The sequence below is a fragment of the Mytilus californianus genome, unplaced genomic scaffold (assembly GCF_021869535.1).
Source record: "Mytilus californianus isolate M0D057914Y unplaced genomic scaffold, xbMytCali1.0.p SCAF_3, whole genome shotgun sequence".
Classification (NCBI taxonomy): domain Eukaryota; kingdom Metazoa; phylum Mollusca; class Bivalvia; order Mytilida; family Mytilidae; genus Mytilus; species Mytilus californianus.
In genome coordinates this window covers 120,881,907-120,902,104 of record NW_026262679.1, presented here as the reverse complement: position 1 = coordinate 120,902,104, position 20,198 = coordinate 120,881,907, and the positions used below count along the sequence as shown (strand labels likewise).

Genomic DNA, 20,198 nt, shown 5'->3' with positions numbered 1-20,198 from the left:
AAAAACTTTAGAGATAATTTTTATTATTTAAAAAAAATAGAATAGCAATTTATTTTGCAAATGTAATGAAAATAAGATGTAATATGATATCCAATGAGACAACTTTCTACCAGAGACTGAAGGGTGTGACTGCAAGGAGTTATAGGTTACTGTGCTGCCTTCAACAATAAGCAAAACCCATATACTAAGCTACAATAGGCCCTAGTGTGACAAACATAAAAACAAGAAAAAACAACTGACTAAAACAATAAAAGAAAAGCAAATATGGCAGACAGCAACCAAAGATGACCACTGAATTACAGGCTCCTGACTTGGGACAGGCACATATAGAATGTTTTGGGTGAAAAATTTTGTGAGCCCTCAAACCTCCCCTAACCTGGATCAGTGGTGTTACAGCACTACATAAAAACAAAATGTAAAAATCTAAGTATTTGTTTTACAGATGATGACAATGCCAATCACAATTTAAGAAATAAAGCAGATAATTCCGTTAATCTACGTCTGTTATGTGGTGCTGATTTATTAGAATCCTTTGGTACACCTGGACTTTGGTCAGAGGAAGATGTAAGATATTTCTATGAATTAGAACTGAAATAGTAAAGACATTATGATAATGATTTTCACTTCTACTACTGTTGGCTGTCATGTTACAGTATGGGAAAGTTATTGTTGTTGCCCACTGTATTATTCAAGTGAAATATCATTTGTTATTATACTTTATGTTTAAATGCCTGATTTTAATTGGTTAATTTGAGGGAGATAATTTACTCTATAACCCTTCACAGAGATGCTTGGTCAATTGTGCACTTTATATTAAATGATGATGGTTGTGATGTACAAGACGTCATAGTTTATTACTTTGAATTAGAAATTTAAAAGGCAGTATTAACAGAACATTAAGTAACACATAGCTGAGAGGGTTATAGAGCAGGTTGTTACCCCTCAAAAAACATTGTCAACCTTAGCTTCGCCTCAGTTGACAATGTTTTTCCCAATCTGCTCTATCACCCTCTTAGCTATGTGTTATCTATATATTATTACTTACTATTTCATTTTAAATTTTTGCTGCCATTTTTTTCTAAAACAGATATGAAAAGGGGAAAATTTTGTTCAACTTGTAGAATGACATTCTATCATTGGTTTCTGTATGTTAATTAATGATTCATTGTTTGGTTTAATGGTTAACAAAGCTTGATTTTGTTACAGATTGAGTATATAGTTGGTAAACATGGGTTAGTGTGCATTACAAGAGAAGGGTCTGATCCTAGAAAGTTTATATATGAATCTGATGTTTTAACTAAATATGAGGTAGGTTATTGTATGTCACAGATAGATATAAACAGTAACAACAGAAAATGAAAGCAAGAAATAAAAGCCTGAATGAATATAGAATCCGATATATTTAATAGAAATTTAAAACTTCTTGTGACAGAAAAACTTATTTCATGCACTTATGTTCCCTTTGGCAAGAATATTAACATGGAAATCAGAGGGCATTTGAGAAGATGCTTATTGTGAGTCCCCTACCGACGAAGTCGAAGGGGACTTTAGGTTTGCACTACGTCCGTCTGTCCATCCGCCAGTCCGGCAAATCAGTTTTCCACACTTTTTTCTTCGTGCTTGAAGATATTGATTTGATATTTGGTATATTGTTTTATCATGACAAGTTACAGATAAAGTTCAAATTTTGTTCTGGTCTGATGATTTTGTGCAAAGTTATGGTCCTTGGACTTAGAAAATTCACTTAAATAATCAGTCTTCCACACTTTTTTTGTCATGCTTGAAGATGCTGACTTGATATTTGTTATAAAGTTTACACCATGACAAGTTATAGATCAAGTTAGCATCTTGTTCCAGTACAATGAATTTTTCACCGGTAGGGGACTATGTATTGCCATGCAATACTCCCAGAATACTTGTTTAAGTCTCCCAAACGAAGTTTGGGAAGACTTATTGTTTTTGCTCAGTTCTTATTATGTCACCCGATCGACAATGTCGGGTGACATATTGCTTTTCCTCCGTTTCATTTTATTATTATTTTTCTTCCACCTATTTTGTCCGAAGCGTTTCTGGGAGTTTAGTGGACCAATTCTATTGAATGGTTAACATAATGAGGTCCACCATCTAAAGTTGTGCAGGACATCTTCGGAATTTTTAAAATGGCCACCGTTACCATGGAAACAGCACAAATGCGAAAAAATAGGAAAGTGTTCCAAACTTTATGAAACTTTACAGAAATGTTAGTTGGCAGATGTAAATGTGGCATTTGATTTTGGAATTTCAAAAATGGCCGTCGTTGCCATGGAAACTGGAGACAAAGTTTTATCATTGGACCCTATGGGAAAATTTTTTCAGTGGCATTTACTCACTTAACATGGTAGGTCAAATACCATGATTCTTTCAAGGAATGTTCCCTGTCATGTGCCAATATGGCATCCATCTTTGAAATTTTGGAAACGATCACTGTTGCCATGGAAATGGCACAAATTCAAAAATGTCTAAAAATTTCAAAATGCCTCAAATTTACTGAAACTTAATATTAATGTTAACTGGCAAGTAAAGATGAGACTTTTGACATTGGAATTTCCAAAATGGCTCCTGTTACCATGGAAACAGAAAAAATTTCAAAAATTTCAAAATGCTGTAAATGTTCTGAAAATTTATAGAAAGATGTATAGCAATATACCGGTAGTTATTTGCATTCACTGTTTTAAATGTTTCGAAATGGCTGCCGCTTAGGGGTAATTGGGGGCAGGGTGACATCCGCTATTGCTTGCAATGGCAAATCTAGTTATTATTATTCTTCTTCTTCTTCTTCTTCTTCTTCTTCTTCTTCTTCTTCTTCTTCTTCTTCTTCTTCCGCCACTTTTAAATTTGAACTTGTCCGCACCCGTTCTCCAAAACCGCTTGTCAGATTAACTTAGGGTTTCACAATATGTTAGACTAACATGTCTAGTGGTGCAATCAGGGTTTTGTTTGTGCAATGGGGTTTATAAAGGGGTACTTTGAGGGGCAAAAAGAAAAGAGGGTTTTACCCTATGGGATTTTATTTTCAAAAATTTTCAAATGATTATAAAATGAAAACCGTTTGTGATAGACACAATATTTTTAATTGAAAATGTTCTAAATGAAATACAGGGTTAGTCCCCTGGGGTCACCCCCACCCACTGCCATTTAAGAAAGTTCTTATACCTTGTAAGTGGTCAAGATCCCCACCCCTAAACCATATATATTTTGGTTTGTTATGCTAAGATGGTTCGAATGATATACAGACTTAGCCCCCAGGGGTCATCCCGACCCCCTGCCATTTGAGAAAGTTCTAACATCTTGTAAATGGTCGAGATCCCCACCCCTAAACCATATATATTCTGGTTTGTCATGATAAAGCACATCAAATGTAATACAGGGTTAGTCCCCAGGGGTCACCCCACCCCCTGCCATTTAAGAAAGTTCTAATATCTTCTAAGTGGTCAAGATCCCCACCCCTAAACCATATTTATTCTGGTTTGTCATGCTAAGATGGTTTGAATGATATACAGGGTTAGTCCCCAGGGGTCATCCCGACCCCCTGCCATTTGAGAAAGTTCTAATATCTTGTAAATGGTTGAGATCCCCACCCCTAAACCATATATATTCTGGTTTGTCATGATAAAGCACATCAAATGAAATACAGGGTTAGTCCCCAGGGGTCACCCCACCCCCTGCCATTTAAGAAAGTTCTAATATCTTGTAAGTGGTCAAGATCCCCACCCCTAAACCATATATATTCTGGTTTGTCATGATAAAGCACATCAAATGTAATACAGGGTTAGTCCCCAGGGGTCACCCCACCCCCTGCCATTTAAGAAAGTTCTAATATCTTCTAAGTGGTCAAGATCCCCACCCCTAAACCATATATATTCTGGTTTGTCATGCGAAGATGGTTTGAATGATATACAGGGTTAGTCCCCAGGGGACATCCCGACCCCCTGCCATTTGAGAAAGTTCTAATATCTTGTAAATGGTTGAGATCCCCACCCCTAAACCATATATATTCCTATTTGTCATGTCTCGAACATTTGAATGACGTATATGGTCAGTCCCCAGGGGTTCCCCCCACCCCCAATGTTCTAATATCTTGTAAATGGTTGAGATCCCCACCCCTAAACCATATATATTCCTGTTCGTCATGTAATGAACATTTGAATGATGTATAGGGCCAGTCCCCAGGGGTTCCTCCCCACCCCCAATGTTCTAGTATCTTGTAAATGGTCGAGATCCCCACCCCTAAACCATATATATTCTGGTTTGTCATGCCAAGATGATTTGAATGATATACAAGGTTAGTCCCCAGGCATCACTAATGCATATAACTTTACTGGACCAAACCAATTTTCACTGGACGTTGCCCAATGTCAGGCGACCCTGGGAATTACGAATTATGGGAGCTTCGTTTGGGAGACTTCGTAACAGCATCCTGTTACAATCATTTCTTGTTCATTTAGTAATTGAACCAAATGCATATGAAAACTGAGTTTCAACATTATATAGTTCAAATAAAGTTGCACAATATGAGCTAAACGAGTCACTTATTACAAGTTAACTTATTACTTACAGTATTTGAAAAAGGCTTTGGCACATTTATTCAGGCTTTTATTTTTATTATTTCAAACATTGAGACAGGATAGGTTTCACAAAGTTAAAAACTCACATTAAATTACAATAGGATTTTAGTTTTCAGCAATTTCCTGAAATCATTAATCTTGTGTTAATTTCCATTGTTCAGCAATCACAATAATAATGCAGGTAAAGCTTTCTACATTTACAGTACTTTGCTACATGATCGCTTATACATAAATGGTAGAATATTTCTTTGGGTAAAGCCTTGGTTCATATTTAATTTAACCAATACATATTTGTAAATCAGCCATTTTAGGTCAAAGGTGTCACTTTCAACATGTTTATGATATCATAGTGACATCACAACTGACTCTTCTGAACTGAAGTATCTAGATTATATCACCCTAATAATGTATCATTAGAACTTACTTAATTTTGAAAGGAAGGAATAATGTTGTTAATATTAGTAATTTCTGGGGCCAAATAATGGCCCTTTAACCTCCTTCTTTGGGTTGATCTTTGCACTCAGCCACCTCTTTTGTTTATATATTGTCAGTACATAGTTAGAATTGAATAATGGAAAATGAACAATGTTTAAACATCACAGATTTCAGCTGAATTGATATTCACAAAATTGTCAAAACAAAAATATTTGAGGATGATAAATGTCAGATTTTTTTTGATCATTTCTTTACTCTTAATAGTATGGTAATATTTATTATGATAACTATTTTATAGGACAATATCCATATACTAACTGAATGGATACATAATGATATAAGTTCTACAAAAATTAGGTAAGTACTGAGTTAATATTATCTGTATGTAGCTGATATTAACAGCTTACATGAACATGAAAGTTAGAGTAACTGCCTCATAGTTAGATACTTAAATTTCTAAATTAAAATAAGAGTTTATAAATTCCTTTCAGCAGAAACTCTTTTCTGGATTTACCTTCAACAGGAACGCCCAAACCTAAAAATTTGAAAGCCAGAGATATATAATATGTAGAAAACATTAGAAGCTATTAGACTAAAAGGGACCTAAAAGGAATAGCCAAATTCATCTACGGGTAACAACTTTTCCTGAGGGAGTTGGAACTTTTGTTTCTGCATAATTTATTTATCAAATGGGAATTTTAGAAATGTATGCTATAAATCATAACAGTACAAAATCACTGACTACTGGGCTGATGATACCCCTCAGGGACTACGATGATACCCCTCAGGGACTTAGATGATACCCCTCAGGGACTTAGATGATACCCCTCAGGGACTTAGATGATACCCCTCAGGGACTTAGATGATAACCCTCAGGGACTTAGATGATAACCCTCAGGGACTTAGATGATACCCCTCAGGGACTTAGATGATACCCCCAGGGACTTAGATAATACCCCTCAGGGACTTAGATGATACCCCTCAGGGACTTAGATGATACCCCTCAGGGACTTAGATGATACCCCTCAGGGACTAAGATGATACCCCTCAGGGACTTAGATGATACCCCTCAAAGACTTAGATGATACCCCTCGGGGACTTAAATGATACCCCCAGGGACTTAAGATGATACCCCTCAGGGACTTAGATGATATCCTAGGGACTTAGATGATTCCCCTCAGGGACTTAGATGATACCTCAGGGACTTAGATGATACCCCTCAGGGACTTAGATGATACCCCTCAAGGACTTAGATGATACCCCTCAGGGACTTAGATGATACCCCCAGGGACTTAGATGATACCCCTCAGGGACTTAGATGATACCCCAGGGACTTAGATGATACCTCAGGGACTTAGATGATATACCCCTCAGGGACTTAGATGATACCCCCCAGGGACTTAGATGATACCCCTCAGGGACTTAGATGATACCCCAGGGACTTAGATGATACCCCAGGGATTAGATGATACCCCTCAGGGACTTAGATGATACCCACAGGGACTTGGATGATACCCCTCAGGGACTTAGATGATACATACCCCCAGGGACTTAGATGATACCCCCCAGGAACTTAGGTGATACCCCTCAGTGACTTAAATGATACCCCTCAGGGACTTAGATGATACCTCAGGGACTTAGATGATACCCCTCAGGGACTTAGATGATACCCCCAGGGACTTAAGATGATACCTCTCAGGGACTTAGATGATACCCCAGGGACTAAGATGATTCCCCTCAGGGACTTAGATGATACCTCAGGGACTTAGATGATACCCCTCAGGGACTTAGATGATACCCCTCAAGGACTTAGATGATACCCCTCAGGGACTTAGATGATACCCCCAGGGACTTAGATGATACCCCTCAGGGACTTAGATGATACCCCAGGGACTTAGATGATACCCCAGGGACTTAGATGATACCTCAGGGACTTAGATGATATACCCCTCAGGGACTTAGATGATACCCCTCAGGGACTTAGATGATACCCCTCAGGGACTTAGATGATACCCCTCAGGGACTTAGATGATTCCCCTCAGGGACTTAGATGATACCCCAGGGACTTAGATGATACCCCTCAAGGACTTAGATGATACCCCTCAAGGACTTAGATGATACCCCTCAGGGACTTAGATGATACCCCTCAGGGACTAAGATGATACCCCAAGGACTTAGATGATACCCCTCAAGGACTTAGATGATACCCCTCAAGGACTTAGATGATACCCCTCAGGGACTTAGATGATACCCCAGGGACTTAGATGATACCCCTCAAGGACTTAGATGATACCCCCAGGGACTTAGATGATACCCCCAGGGACTTAGATGATACCCCACAAGGACTTATATGATACCCCCAGGGACTTAGATGATACCCCCAGGGACTTAGATGATACCCCTCAGGGACTGAGATGATACCCCTAGGGACTTAGATGATACCCCAAGGGACTTAGATGATACCCCTCAAGGACTTAGATGATACCCCCAGGGACTTAGATGATACCCCTCAAGGACTTAGATGATACCCCCAGGGACTAAGATGATACCCCCAGGGACTTAGATGATACCCCTCAAGGACTTAGATGATACCCCCAGGGACTTAGATGATACCACCAGGGACTTAGATGATACCCCTCAGGGACTTAGATGATACCCCTCAAGGACTGTGATGATACCCCTAGGGACTTAGATGATACCCCAAGGGACTTAGATGATACCCCTCAAGGACTTAGATGATACCCCCAGGGACTTAGATGATACCCCTCAAGGACTTAGATGAAACCCCTAGGGACTAAGATGATACCCCCAGGGACTTAGATGATACCCCTCAAGGACTTAGATGATACCCCCAGGGACTTAGATGATACCCCTCAGGGACTTAGATGATACCCCTCAAGGACTTAGATGATACCCCTCAAGGACTTAGATGATACCCCCAGGGACTTAAATGATACCCCCAGGGACTTAGATGATACCCCCAGGGACTTAGTTATACCCCTCAAGGAATTAGATGATACCCCCAGGGACTTAGATGATACCCCTCAAGGACTTAGATGATACCCCAGGGACTTAGATGATACCCCCAGGGACTTAGATGATACCCCTCAAGGACTTAGATGATACCCCCAGGGACTTAGATGATACCCCCAGGGACTTAGATGATACCCCTCAAGGACTTAGATGATACCCCCAGGGACTTAGATGATACCCCCAGGGACTTAGATGATACCCCTCAGGGACTTGGATGATACCCCTCAAGGACTTAGATGATACCCCTCAAGGACTTAGATGATACCCCCAGGGACTTAGATGATACCCCCAGGACTAACACTATTATAATTTACCAATTTACATCATTTTATTTTTTACAGAACGTGTACAAGTATGACAACTCTGTTATTTGACTTTTCACTTGTTTTCTGAAGAAGGCTTTATATATACAAAATAAATAATATTAAATAAATCACTATTTCTCATACATAGTGTCAATCACATAAACAGATGCTTACTCATAATTATTTTGAAGAGAGATTTGTCATTTCAATTTTTACCAATCTCAAAAAGGGAATATGAAGAAAAGCATGAAAATCCAAAAAAAAATGATGGAGAAGTAAAGTTTTTTTCATGATTTATTCAACATGTATATTATTGTCTAATTTATCTGTTTTTTTTTTCCCTAGGAGATCTTTAAGAAGAGGAGATAGTGTTAAATATTTACTACAAGACTGTGTAATAGATTACATAAATAAACATGGTTTATATGGAACAACTGTAGACAAGTAAGACTGTTGTCCTTTCTGTGAAATCCACTTTTTAGTTCGTCCTGTGTTGTATTGTGAATTTTACTCTGGCTTATTTTTGGTTATTTTAAAGCATGACGAGAAATGTGCAACAACAAATATTAATAAATTGTGAATAAGGAGAAAAAGCAGTTGCAATATTTCTATTTTATGTATTCTCACATTTCTGTTGTAAATACACATATATTTGAATTAATTCGATTTAAAAGTATTACGTGTGACAGATATCATTGATATTAGTTTTGCTTTTAAATCAAAGATTTTTTGTATACTGGTAAGACACTATTTCTTGCCAAGAAGCGATTTTTACCATTACATCTAGTTTTTCTGAATACAATCACTGATAAATAATAAATGGTAACGAATTTGTATTGGATAGTGTCTATGAAATAAAAAATACAGAGGAACTTTACTTATATTCAATCAGGGATTTTAGGCATGTTGTGAGATAATTGCTTTTTGATGTGGAATTAATATAATTTTACTGAAACTTTTAAAATTTACTCTTCAGTTTATAAAACCTAGACAATTCTTAATCTCACTTATAGCATCATTCAGAAATCAAACTCTTTTAAGTTCCTGATTATTGATGTATGAATTCATGGAATTATATTTGAAAACTTCCATCATCACTATTTCAAAAGAAGAAAAAATTGACAACAATAAGGTACTTTCAATGAAAATGCTTTGAATCATATAATATTGGTTTCCAGCAAACTTTGAGAAAAGTTAAAATAGAAATCATGTAGAAATTCATATTGACAGCTGTAACGAACCAATTACATGTTTGTACACAAATGTCATAAGGTACTATAAATATAACATAATGACTTATTATGCCCCTGCCTTATGGAGGGGGCAATAAGTTTTACCCTTGTCTGTCTGTACGTCCGTACATCCCAAAGTTGGTTTCCGTTCTCTAACTTTAGTTTGCCTCTACCAAATGTTATGAAACTTATACACAATGCTTATTACCACAAAACACAGATCAAGTTTGAATTTTGGTGGCGTCACTTTAACCGTTCTATGCCTCTTTATAAATGGAAAAATTGCTGAATTTTTAGTTTCCATTTTCTAACTTTAGTTTGCCTCAAAAATTTTTGTGGTCGTATATTGGTATGACGTTGGCGTCGTCGTCGTTGTCCGGCGTCGTCGTCCGAAGACGCATTAGTTTTCGCACTCTAACTTTAGTTTAAGTGAATGGATCTCTATGAAATTTTACCATAAGGTTCAATACCACAAAAGGAAGGTGGGGATTGATTTTGGGGGTTATGGTACCAACAGTTAAGGAATTTGGGGCCAAAAAGGGGCCAAAAATAAGCATTTTCTAGTTTCCAGACAATAACTGTGGAACGGTGTATGGATCTCTCTGAAATTATACTACAAGTTTCCATACCACAAAGGGATGGTTAGGATTTGCTTTGGGGGGTTATGGCTCAAACAGTTTAAGAATTAGGGGCAAAAAAGGGGGAAAAACAAGGTTGTCCTGCTTAATGGACAAATACTTTAGTACAAAACATAATTTAAAGCAGTGTAAGGGAGATAAATCAAATACATTATTGAAATTATCTCCCTTACACTGCTTTTAAATTATGTATAAAGTAATGGTAAATGAACAATTAAGATAATTTAAAACAGTGTAAGGGAGGTAATCCAAATACAACGTTTTGGTTACTTCCCTTACATTGCTTTTAAATTATGTTTAAAGAAATGCATATTTATAAAGGAAGACCAGTTAAAATATCTTCAAATGTTGCATCTTTTTTTTTTACAAAAAAATCCATATGAAAGATTTGACACTATATTTTAAATTCTATTATAAAATAGATTAAGTTAGCACTATGGTAAATTTAAATGGGTAATTATGGTTGCAACCTCCATTGGAAATTTGAATTGAAATTATGACCATATCTTGAGGGAAAGAATTTTTGGGGGGAAAAAAGGGGGGGGGGGGGGGTAAAAAAGAAATTGTGGGGGGTCAATTTTTTCTCATTTCAGATTTCAGAAATTAAAAAGAATTATTCTTCAAATATTATTTTTTTTTCAAATTTCAAATATTGAAAAATTTCAAGAAGTAATCTTTAATTGCAAAGTATGGCGCATTAGATTTGTAAAATCGTTGACCACATTTATTTATTTGTTATGCCGAATCTAACCGTGTATTTAGATTTTTAATTTTGGGTGCAGTTTTCAAATTGGTCTACATTAAGGTCCAAAGGGTCCAAAATTAAACTTTGTTTGATTTTAACAAAAATTGAATATATGGGGTTCTTTGATATGCTGAATCTAAACATGTATTTAGATTTTTGATTTTTGGCCCAGTTTTCAAGTTGGTCCAAATTGGGGTCCGAAATTAAACTTTGTTTGATTTCAACAAAAAATTGAATATATGGGGTTCTTTGATATGCTGAATCTAACCATGTATTTAGATTTTTTATTTGTGGACCCCGCTATCAAATTGGTTCATATTGAAGTCAAAAGGGTCCAAAATTAAACTTTGTTTGATTTCATCAAAAATTGAATTATTGGGGTTCTTTTATATGCCAAATCTAACCGTGTATTTAGATTTTTAATTTTGGGTCCCGTTTTTTAAATTGGTCTACATTAAGATCCAAAGGGTCCAAAATTAAACTTAGTTTGATTTTAACAAAAATTGAATTCTTGGGGTTCTTTGATATGCTGAATCTAAACATGTGTTTAGATTTTTGATTATGGGCCCAGTTTTAAGTTGGTCCAAGTTGGGGTCCAAAATTAAACTTTGTTTGATTTCAACAAAAATTGAATATATGGGGTTCTCTGATATGCTGAATCTAAACATGTATTTAGATTTTAGATTTTTGGCCCAGTTTTCAAGTTGGTCCAAATTGGGGTCCAAAATTAAACTTTGTTTGATTTCAACAAAAATTGAATATATGGGGTTCTTTGATATGCTGAATCTTACCATGTATTTAGATTTTTTATTTGTGGGCCTGCTATCAAATTGGTTCATATTGAGGTCAAAAGGGTCCAAAATTAAACTTTGTTTGATTTCATCAAAAATTGAATTATTGGGGTTCTTTGATATGCCAAATCTAACCGTGTTTTTAGATTTTTAATTTTGGGTCCCGTTTTTTAAATTGGTCTACATTAAGGTCCAAAGGGTCCAAAATTAAACTTAGTTTGATTTTAACAAAAATAGAATTCTTTGGGTATTTTGATATGCTGAATCTAAACATGTGTTTAGATTTTTGATTATGGGACCAGGTTTCAAGTTTGTCCAAGTTGGGGTCCAAAATTAAAGTTTGTTTGATTTCAACAAAAATTGAATATATGGGGTTCTTTGATATGCTGAATCTAACCATGTATTTTGATTTTGGACATTGGACCATAATAGGTAAATTAAAAAAATTGAAGTTCTTAGACCACATTCTTTCTGTGTCAGAAACCTAAGCTGTGTCAAATATTTAATCACAATCCAAATTCAGAGCTGTATCAAGCTTGAATGTTGTGTCCATACTTGCCCCAACTGTTCAGGGTTCGACCTCTGCGGTCGTATCAAGCTGCGCCCAGCGAAGCATTTTATTCATTTCTGTTCTCTAACTTAAGTTTGCCTCAACCAAATGTTATGACACTTATACACAATACTTATTACCACAAAACTCAGATCAAGTACAAATTTGGGTAGCATCACTTTTACCGTTCTTCAGTTATGTCCCTTTATAACTTAATATGATATGCAAGCGGGCACATTATCTGTGTCCCAAGGACACATTCCTCTTTTATTTTTACTTGCATTCCATAAACATATTTTTTATTACATCTTCAGAAAATAACACACACTCACACTTTAGTTTTTCACATACTCTCTTTCTTTGTAAATTTTGTCTGATATTGGCAAAAATAAATACAATTGGCAATCTGGGTACCCATCTTTATTTTACATGGATCTGTAGTAAATGCATTTTATGTTCAGAACAGTGATCCAATATTAGGCATTGTAAACAAGATAAAGGTCTACAATTAAGCTTTCTGTAGCCCTGTTGGGGATAACATATCCTTGTAAACTGTGTTTAATTTTCTGAGAATTTCTATTTTTATAGGAAAACAATATTTTCATGAATATGTTATGAATTTTATCATGTTTTAAATGAATATATAGATTGTACAGATAAATTATTAATTTGATAGAGCATTAATACAGTTTTTCAGTTTTAAGAGCAAGTTTAATATTTTTTATGAAAATAGGAAAACAGATATTCCGTTTAATTTTGCACTAAGCTATGTGAGTATTGCTTGATTTAATATATTCATGACCTTTAACCCTCATTGAGGAATGTTTTCATCTTAATATCCATATATGCTATATTGATTTCACCTTGTCTAAGAGGTATCTTCAGCAAGCTTTCTCTGATTGTATTTCAAAATAAAATGCTTTGAACTGGGATATTTTGTATTTCAGTATTACATTTACTTGTAAACTGCACTTCGCATTTAATATTCAGTTTGAATTTTACATTAATACTTTATATAAACATATATCATACTTAGATGAATAAGATAGGAGCAATTTAGTGTCATTACTAAATAAAACCATAACAAAAAATTGTATATGGTATTCTTTAACCAATTTGGGAAATATTCAAGAATATAAATCTGTAGGTGTTCATAATGTGGAATGGATGCTGAGAATTTATCTTAAATTATATTTAAATTTATATCTAATTTGTGCTGTTTTTGACTTTAAATTTAAAATTTTTAGTGGTAAAAAAGTGTATTTATTACTACATTTTAAATCCAGGATTTACCAATTATAACAGGGTGAAATCAAATAAGCAGCATTTCTATGTTTCAAAATTTTTGTTATTTAGATACAATGATTAATTTACAATGTAACATCCCAACATGTAAGGGGTCATGTGGTTGCTTAAATATATAATAAAATCATATCAGATACCAAGCATTAGAAATCACTTTTATAGAATGAGACCAAATGTAGTTTTGTTATTATGTTTACATTGTTAACTTTTGAGAAATAAAATCTTTATTTTCGTTTCTTTTGTTTATGTTTATGCATGCTTACAAGATCTATTAATATCCTGTATGCCTATTTAATATTATCGTCTGACCCTTAAGTAATGGGATTTTCAATACTAAGGCATGATAAGTATGTCTGTGGAAGAATTTCTTTTAAAAATGCAACAATGTACTATTTTTCTGAAGCACATGTCTTCCTCATTTATATATCATCATTCTTTTCATGAGGGTCAAGTCTTTTTATTTAAATATCGGCATACACATATCTCATCTGTCCAAGATTACAATTGGCATGTGCAGTGCATACAAAGTGTAGTCATTTGTAGATCTACAGTTCTACGTCCATCATTAAAGTCACACACCAGTTTGCTCTTTCACTACATTCATGATGTCATATTTCAACACAGTAAAACCTGTCTATGCTGAATTCTATCATGACTGAAGAATTTATTCCCTTTCAATGGAGGTTCAGAATACACAGGTTCATCATATATTAATTCACAGGTTTCCAGGTTAGTCAGGATTTGGTCAGACAGGTTTCAGTGCATTAGTGATCATAAGAAATATGTAGCATGCCAATCATCATGTTCACAAGGAAATTATAAACAAACTGGACACTGAAATAAGGAAAACCTATGTATGAATACACACTGTTCCAGGTTAAATTCAATTACAGTTATATAATGACATATTAATATATGAGTACTTGTTCATGAAATTGACATCATAATCGATACACAAATTTGTTGGTAAACATTTTGACATAAAATTTAAAGTCCAGTTTGTTGAAATACCATATGGTGCAGTTTATGTTATTGACCCCAGGGGAACACAGATGGTGCAGTTTATGTTATTGACCCCAGGGGAACACAGATGGTGCAGTTTATGTTATTGACCCCAGGGGAACACATGAAGAACATTATACAGATTTATAGTAACTACTACAACATGATCTTGAAATGTGTCATTTATCTCTGTTGTGTAATTATTGTTCATAGTGTTGACTGCTAAGAATATAATTTGTAGCAAATATGTTCACAAATATAAGTCTTTAGAAACCAAAATATGGCTTTTCATAAGTGAATTTCCTGCAGATAAATCTTGACATACTCCCATCAAAGACATATATATACACATGTCTCTGCTCCAATTTAGCCACCAACAATTTTATTTTTGTGCCAAGTTGTTCCATATTTCAACATAGAATAACCCTTACCTTTAAAAAATGTTAACCTCAAGCATCACTGAAGCAGATCAATTGTTGAAATGTGCATACGGTGTAGTAAAATTGTTATGCTACTACTGGGATGATACATCTCTTGATGAAATTTTAGTCCCTCAGGGTATCACCAGCCTAGTAGCTCAGTACCTCATTACTTGCATGTTATACGGGTATTGTTTCATTAAAATTTCTTGTTAGGAAATCATTTGAAATTGAGAAATGTATTTTCCTCATGCACTGCTCTGATTCCTTTTCTGGTTCGTCTATACTTTTGGTCCTTTTCGATTATATCTGCTCTTGAAGGGTTTTTACAAGGGTTTGGATTTTCGAACATTTTAGCCTTAAGCATTACTGAAGAGACAGTGATTGTTGAAATGCACGTCAGGTACAGTAAAATTAGTACTGTTGAATCTAATTAGCCTAATTCACATCATTATCAAATGTTCATTACCTTATTTAAAACAATTGAAAAAATGTGTTTTAAGCTCACCTGGCCCACATGTGATCTATCGTCATTCCATTGGGTTGGTGCAATGTCAGTCAGTTAGACAATTCAGATTTTTATTATTTCCTCTCAAACCACTCTACCAATATGAACAAATATTCGCAGGAATGATATATGCAAGGTCCTTTATCATTTGTTTTTGATTGGATGTTAAACATGGCAGCCAGAGGACATCTTGGATTCTTATTTGTCATTTTTTTTAAATCTCTGAAACTACAAGCATAAATATTTTGAACTGAGGAAGACTTATGATTGAAAGACTCTTTACAAATGATCCTCTTTAAATCTTGATATGTTTCTAGAATGGTTTAACATTTTGTCATGTCTGGCCATTTCTATACTGTATAGTTTTGTACCATTGTTGAAGGCTGTACGGTAACATTGTTATCCTTTGTTCTCCAGTGCATAGTTGTCTCCTACCTAATTTCCTTATTCTTATGATGGTGGCACTGGTGGCAAATAGATCCCATTTCAAACTAATAGTAAATCACATTTTGATCTTTTTGTTTGAGATTACATGGCCAACTTTAACCAAACTTTGAAGGAATTATTAAAGGAATTTCTTCAAATACGGATCTTCATTTGGTTTTAATCAAATGAAAAACAACAAGGCCGTTAAAGGCAATTTTCTGATTTAATTGGCTAATTTTCAAAAAATTATATCAAAAACAACAGTCACATTTTTTTTAAACTTTAGGGGATTGGTGATTGGAAGAACCTCTACAAACAATTCTCATCTCCTTTTGATCGGCTTTCAATCAAGTCGTCATTGGTTGTATATAGTTCTCATTGGAACACTTTGGAAATATATTTGATTAACCTATATATTAACCAAACCTTGTAGGAATGATGCTTAGAAGGACCTCTACAAATAGTTTCCATTTGGTTCTATTTAGATGAAAAACATGACCGTCAAAGATAATCATCGATTATGATTTGCCTGCTTAAAAACATCTTCTTCCTCTGAAATTACAATGCAAAATGTTTTAAAACTTAGGTGATTGATGATTGGAAGACCCTGTCCAAAAGATTTCCTCATTTAATGTTAATTGGGTGACAAAAATTGTGGCCAGTGTACTGAAATCCATTAACATATTGAAACTGCTTTTTCAGGAGGTTTTGGTAAACGTTAATGGCATGCCATTGCAAGAGTTTTCTGTCAAATTTGATGTCTCTTTTGTCATTAAATATTAGACAAATGCTAACTGAACCCATATTCACTGTGGAGGTGGAGAATCTGGAATATCTACCGAATCCATTTACTTATCATCAATGCCTGCTTTTATCTGGACTATAAAACTTTATTCTCTTCTTTGAAACAAGTGCTAATAGAGGTGCTGCTTTTCTTTTTTAAAACTGACCTCGGTGTTATTGGTGTTCGTTGTGGTTCAGATTGCGGCGCTGAACATAAAAATGAAGCCTGAAAGGTGGAATCAGGTGCTGGAATTACTGAAATATCCGTATCACATGGTCATAGTTGCTTTCTTCCAGCTTTTTTATTGGGTTGCTTCCTTGAATTTTTGAGAAGATGGTTCTGGTTGTATAAACGCTTTTCTCTGAGGTCTTTCATACCAATATAGACGGCTAAAATGTGGTAACCTGTGACTAAAGAAGGACAGGAACACATTTCCTTTGGATACAGTTGTACGCTGTGTTTATCACCATTTACAACTTCCACGACGAACGAACCTGCTCCCGGCACATGATGGACCTTTTTTGTCAAACAACATAAATTGCAAGAGATTTCTGTGAACAAGATACAGTTGTTTCCTTCTCAAAGTCGGCGTTAATTTGAAGCAGTTTGTTGATATAGCATGTCACATTTGTCAACTTTTATCACTTCAGAATTTACCCTACTAACAATTGCATCAGGGTCACAAACCAAACGTCTTTCGGATTTCTACCTTAGATGGCTCAACTGATGCAGAGATATGCGCGTCTGGCGTACATATTTTGAAGCTGGTTTCTATGATGATTTATTCATTAAAGTAATCCTCAAACGGTATTCTCGATTTTAGTTAAAGTGTATCGTAAAAACGTTCAACCCTTACTAGATCTTCTGTCTATTTCAAAGCTCTGATATCTGCTTGGTAAATGCAATTGTCATCTTTCTTGTCATCATGTATTCGTAGCCACTGTTTCACATCACGTCGAATATGGTTCCAGAAATGCAAAAGTTCCCCTGACACCCGAAGACAGATCTCATTCGACTATATAAATGTAGGACTAGGAGATGCGATGGGAACGCTGAATTGCGATGGTCACGCTGAAGTGCGATGGTCTTCGCCAAAGTGCGATGGTCCATTCGCTGATGTGCGATGGTCTCTATGACGCGTGATGGCTATAGTTAAAATCTGAAGATGTTTAATTATTCCAATTATTTTAAGATTTTGTTCTTTAATTAGTTAGTATAAACTAGTAAATACAAACATTCAATATTTTCTCCTGGTCCAGTAAAAACTATCTTGTTTCTTGTTCTCGTTCACAGCAGCCGTATAAATTCTCCGCGTATTTTGTTCCGTTCTTACTAAACAAGTAGTATTTGCATTTCAAATAACTACTACGTTTTTCAGTCATTGCAATACGTACTGGTTTTAAAGGAAAATAAACTTTTATGTAGCATTTATAGTGGTCAATATCTAAAAGATTGTATGAACTATAATAAATAATTGTATTTTTGTCTGAAGCTATTTACAAAGTACACTACGTTACAGTTAGGACTGGAAAGGCAATGACTATTTATCATGTCTGTTTTAAGTTAAACAGGTTATACTCCCGATGTTTTACCTTAAAAAAAACCGAAAAGCTACTTCCAACAAACAATTCACTTCTACATTTACATGTGAACTATGATTTATGTAATCCATCGCACTTCAGCGTTACCGCCATCGGACTTCGGCGTAGCTATCAACAAGATAGCGTCACAATCCCACCATCGCACTTCAGCGGATCAAAAACTCATTTCAGCATCAAACCATCGCACTTCAGCGTGACCATCGCGGTTCAGAGTCCTACAAATATATGAATGAAAAATTGTTCTCATGCACAGAATAGTATATTCAAGTTGAATATAAATAAGACAGAAACGCTTGTTCTTTCTCTAGCGCTTTCATTCTTCTGTAGGGACTTATCAAGATTCTGGCCTTGTTGGGATTCATCCCTAAGATTAGGGGTATCACTGAAATAAAATTGCCTTTTAAATCTTATTTTTAATGCAGAGTCTGTCTAATTATGTCATCAATTTTACATATATCCAATTGTACATGTTGATAAGTTTGGTATCTTTAAATTTATAAGTTTGTAGTGGGGTTCGTGTTGCTTAGTCTCTAGTTTTCTATATTATGTTTTGTATACAGTTGGTTTTCTTTCGGTCCTTTTCTTTTTTTGCCATGGCGTTGTCAGTTTATTTTCGACTTATGTCCCTTTGGTCTCTTTCGCCTCTATTTAACCTCGAGAATAGTTGTTTATTTCTTATTACCGAAAACATTGTGTGCTTTACATTTAGAAACAGGAGATTCTTCAGAATAATGATTTTTTGTGGTTCAATATTTTTCTGAAATTAAGAATTTTTAGAGTTTTCCTGCATCTCACTTGTAAACAGCAATACCTTAATAAAATACAGAAACTTCAAAGATGGTGATGGGGAGCAGGTTCATTTTTTGCAGTTAATGTGCCAGGTAGAATTTTCTGGAACATTTTGCGTTATTTCGAAGAATCATATTTATTGGATATAACAATTAAAACTTAGAACTACATATACATATATATATATATTTTTCTGAAATGGCTAATTGGGGGAAATGTAAACAATAGCCGTTTTCCCTCAGAGCTACCAAACTCGAAGATAGACTCAAATAATTCTTACTGGAATTTGTTGCTAGAAGCTTTCACACCAGTGTCCATGTTTGGCGTTGCGGTTTTGTTGTCGTAAGCGTTAAATGCCGTTCTAATGATGCAGGATTTTTAATTTTTTTTATTTGGTTTTCGTAGTGAATTGATTATTCGATTTGTAAGTTTTAAAATTTCGTAACTTTGTAGTTAACTGCCATACATTGGTGTTATATATTGTAAAATGTATTCCTTATTAATTAAAACTAACAATTTTATTATTGTTAATGCAAGTAAGTGAATAGCATTGCAAAAAACCTCATAACAGCATTTTGCATGTATTTATAATGTTCTGCCATCGCCAGATAACTTTTCTGCTGATTTTGATTCATTGGATTATCAACACCAGGATTGTTGGATTATTAACAACGGGAAAGTAGGGCTATTATCAACGAGAAAGTGGGAATATTAACAACGAGAAAGTAGGAATATAAACAACGGGAAAGTAGAATTATTAACAAAGGGAAAGTAGAGTTATAACAGCGGGAAAATAGGATAATAAACAACGGGAACGCAAGGATATTAACAACGGGAAAATATGGATATTGAGTCTATAACAATTACTTACGCGTATTGTCTATAACAATACCTCTTAAGTAATTGTTATTCATAATGGATAATATCGCCATATTAGCTTCGAATTTAAATGCAATACACTCGGCTCGTATACGTTCTCTATATTTTGACGGTAAAATTGACTTTAATTAGTAAGATAAAGATCAAATCTA

The 20,198-nt window shown here is 35.0% G+C and overlaps 1 protein-coding gene across 3 annotated transcripts in view; it reads left to right on the top strand.

The window, feature by feature from the left end:
• The window catches only part of LOC127735988 (nicotinamide/nicotinic acid mononucleotide adenylyltransferase 1-like), a 42,292-nt gene that overhangs the window by 17,947 nt on the left and 4,147 nt on the right, over positions 1-20,198 (top strand). For 2 of the 3 annotated variants that reach the window (XM_052246484.1, XM_052246486.1), the window contains exons 5-8: positions 443-564; positions 1,207-1,308; positions 5,338-5,396; positions 8,723-8,821. In XM_052246484.1, coding sequence (XP_052102444.1) covers positions 443-564; positions 1,207-1,308; positions 5,338-5,396; positions 8,723-8,821 — 382 coding nt within the window. Of the gene's footprint in view, positions 1-442; positions 565-1,206; positions 1,309-5,337; positions 5,397-8,722; positions 8,822-13,066; positions 13,104-20,198 lie in introns of all 3 variants that reach the window. The other variant, XM_052246485.1, reaches the window with a different exon arrangement.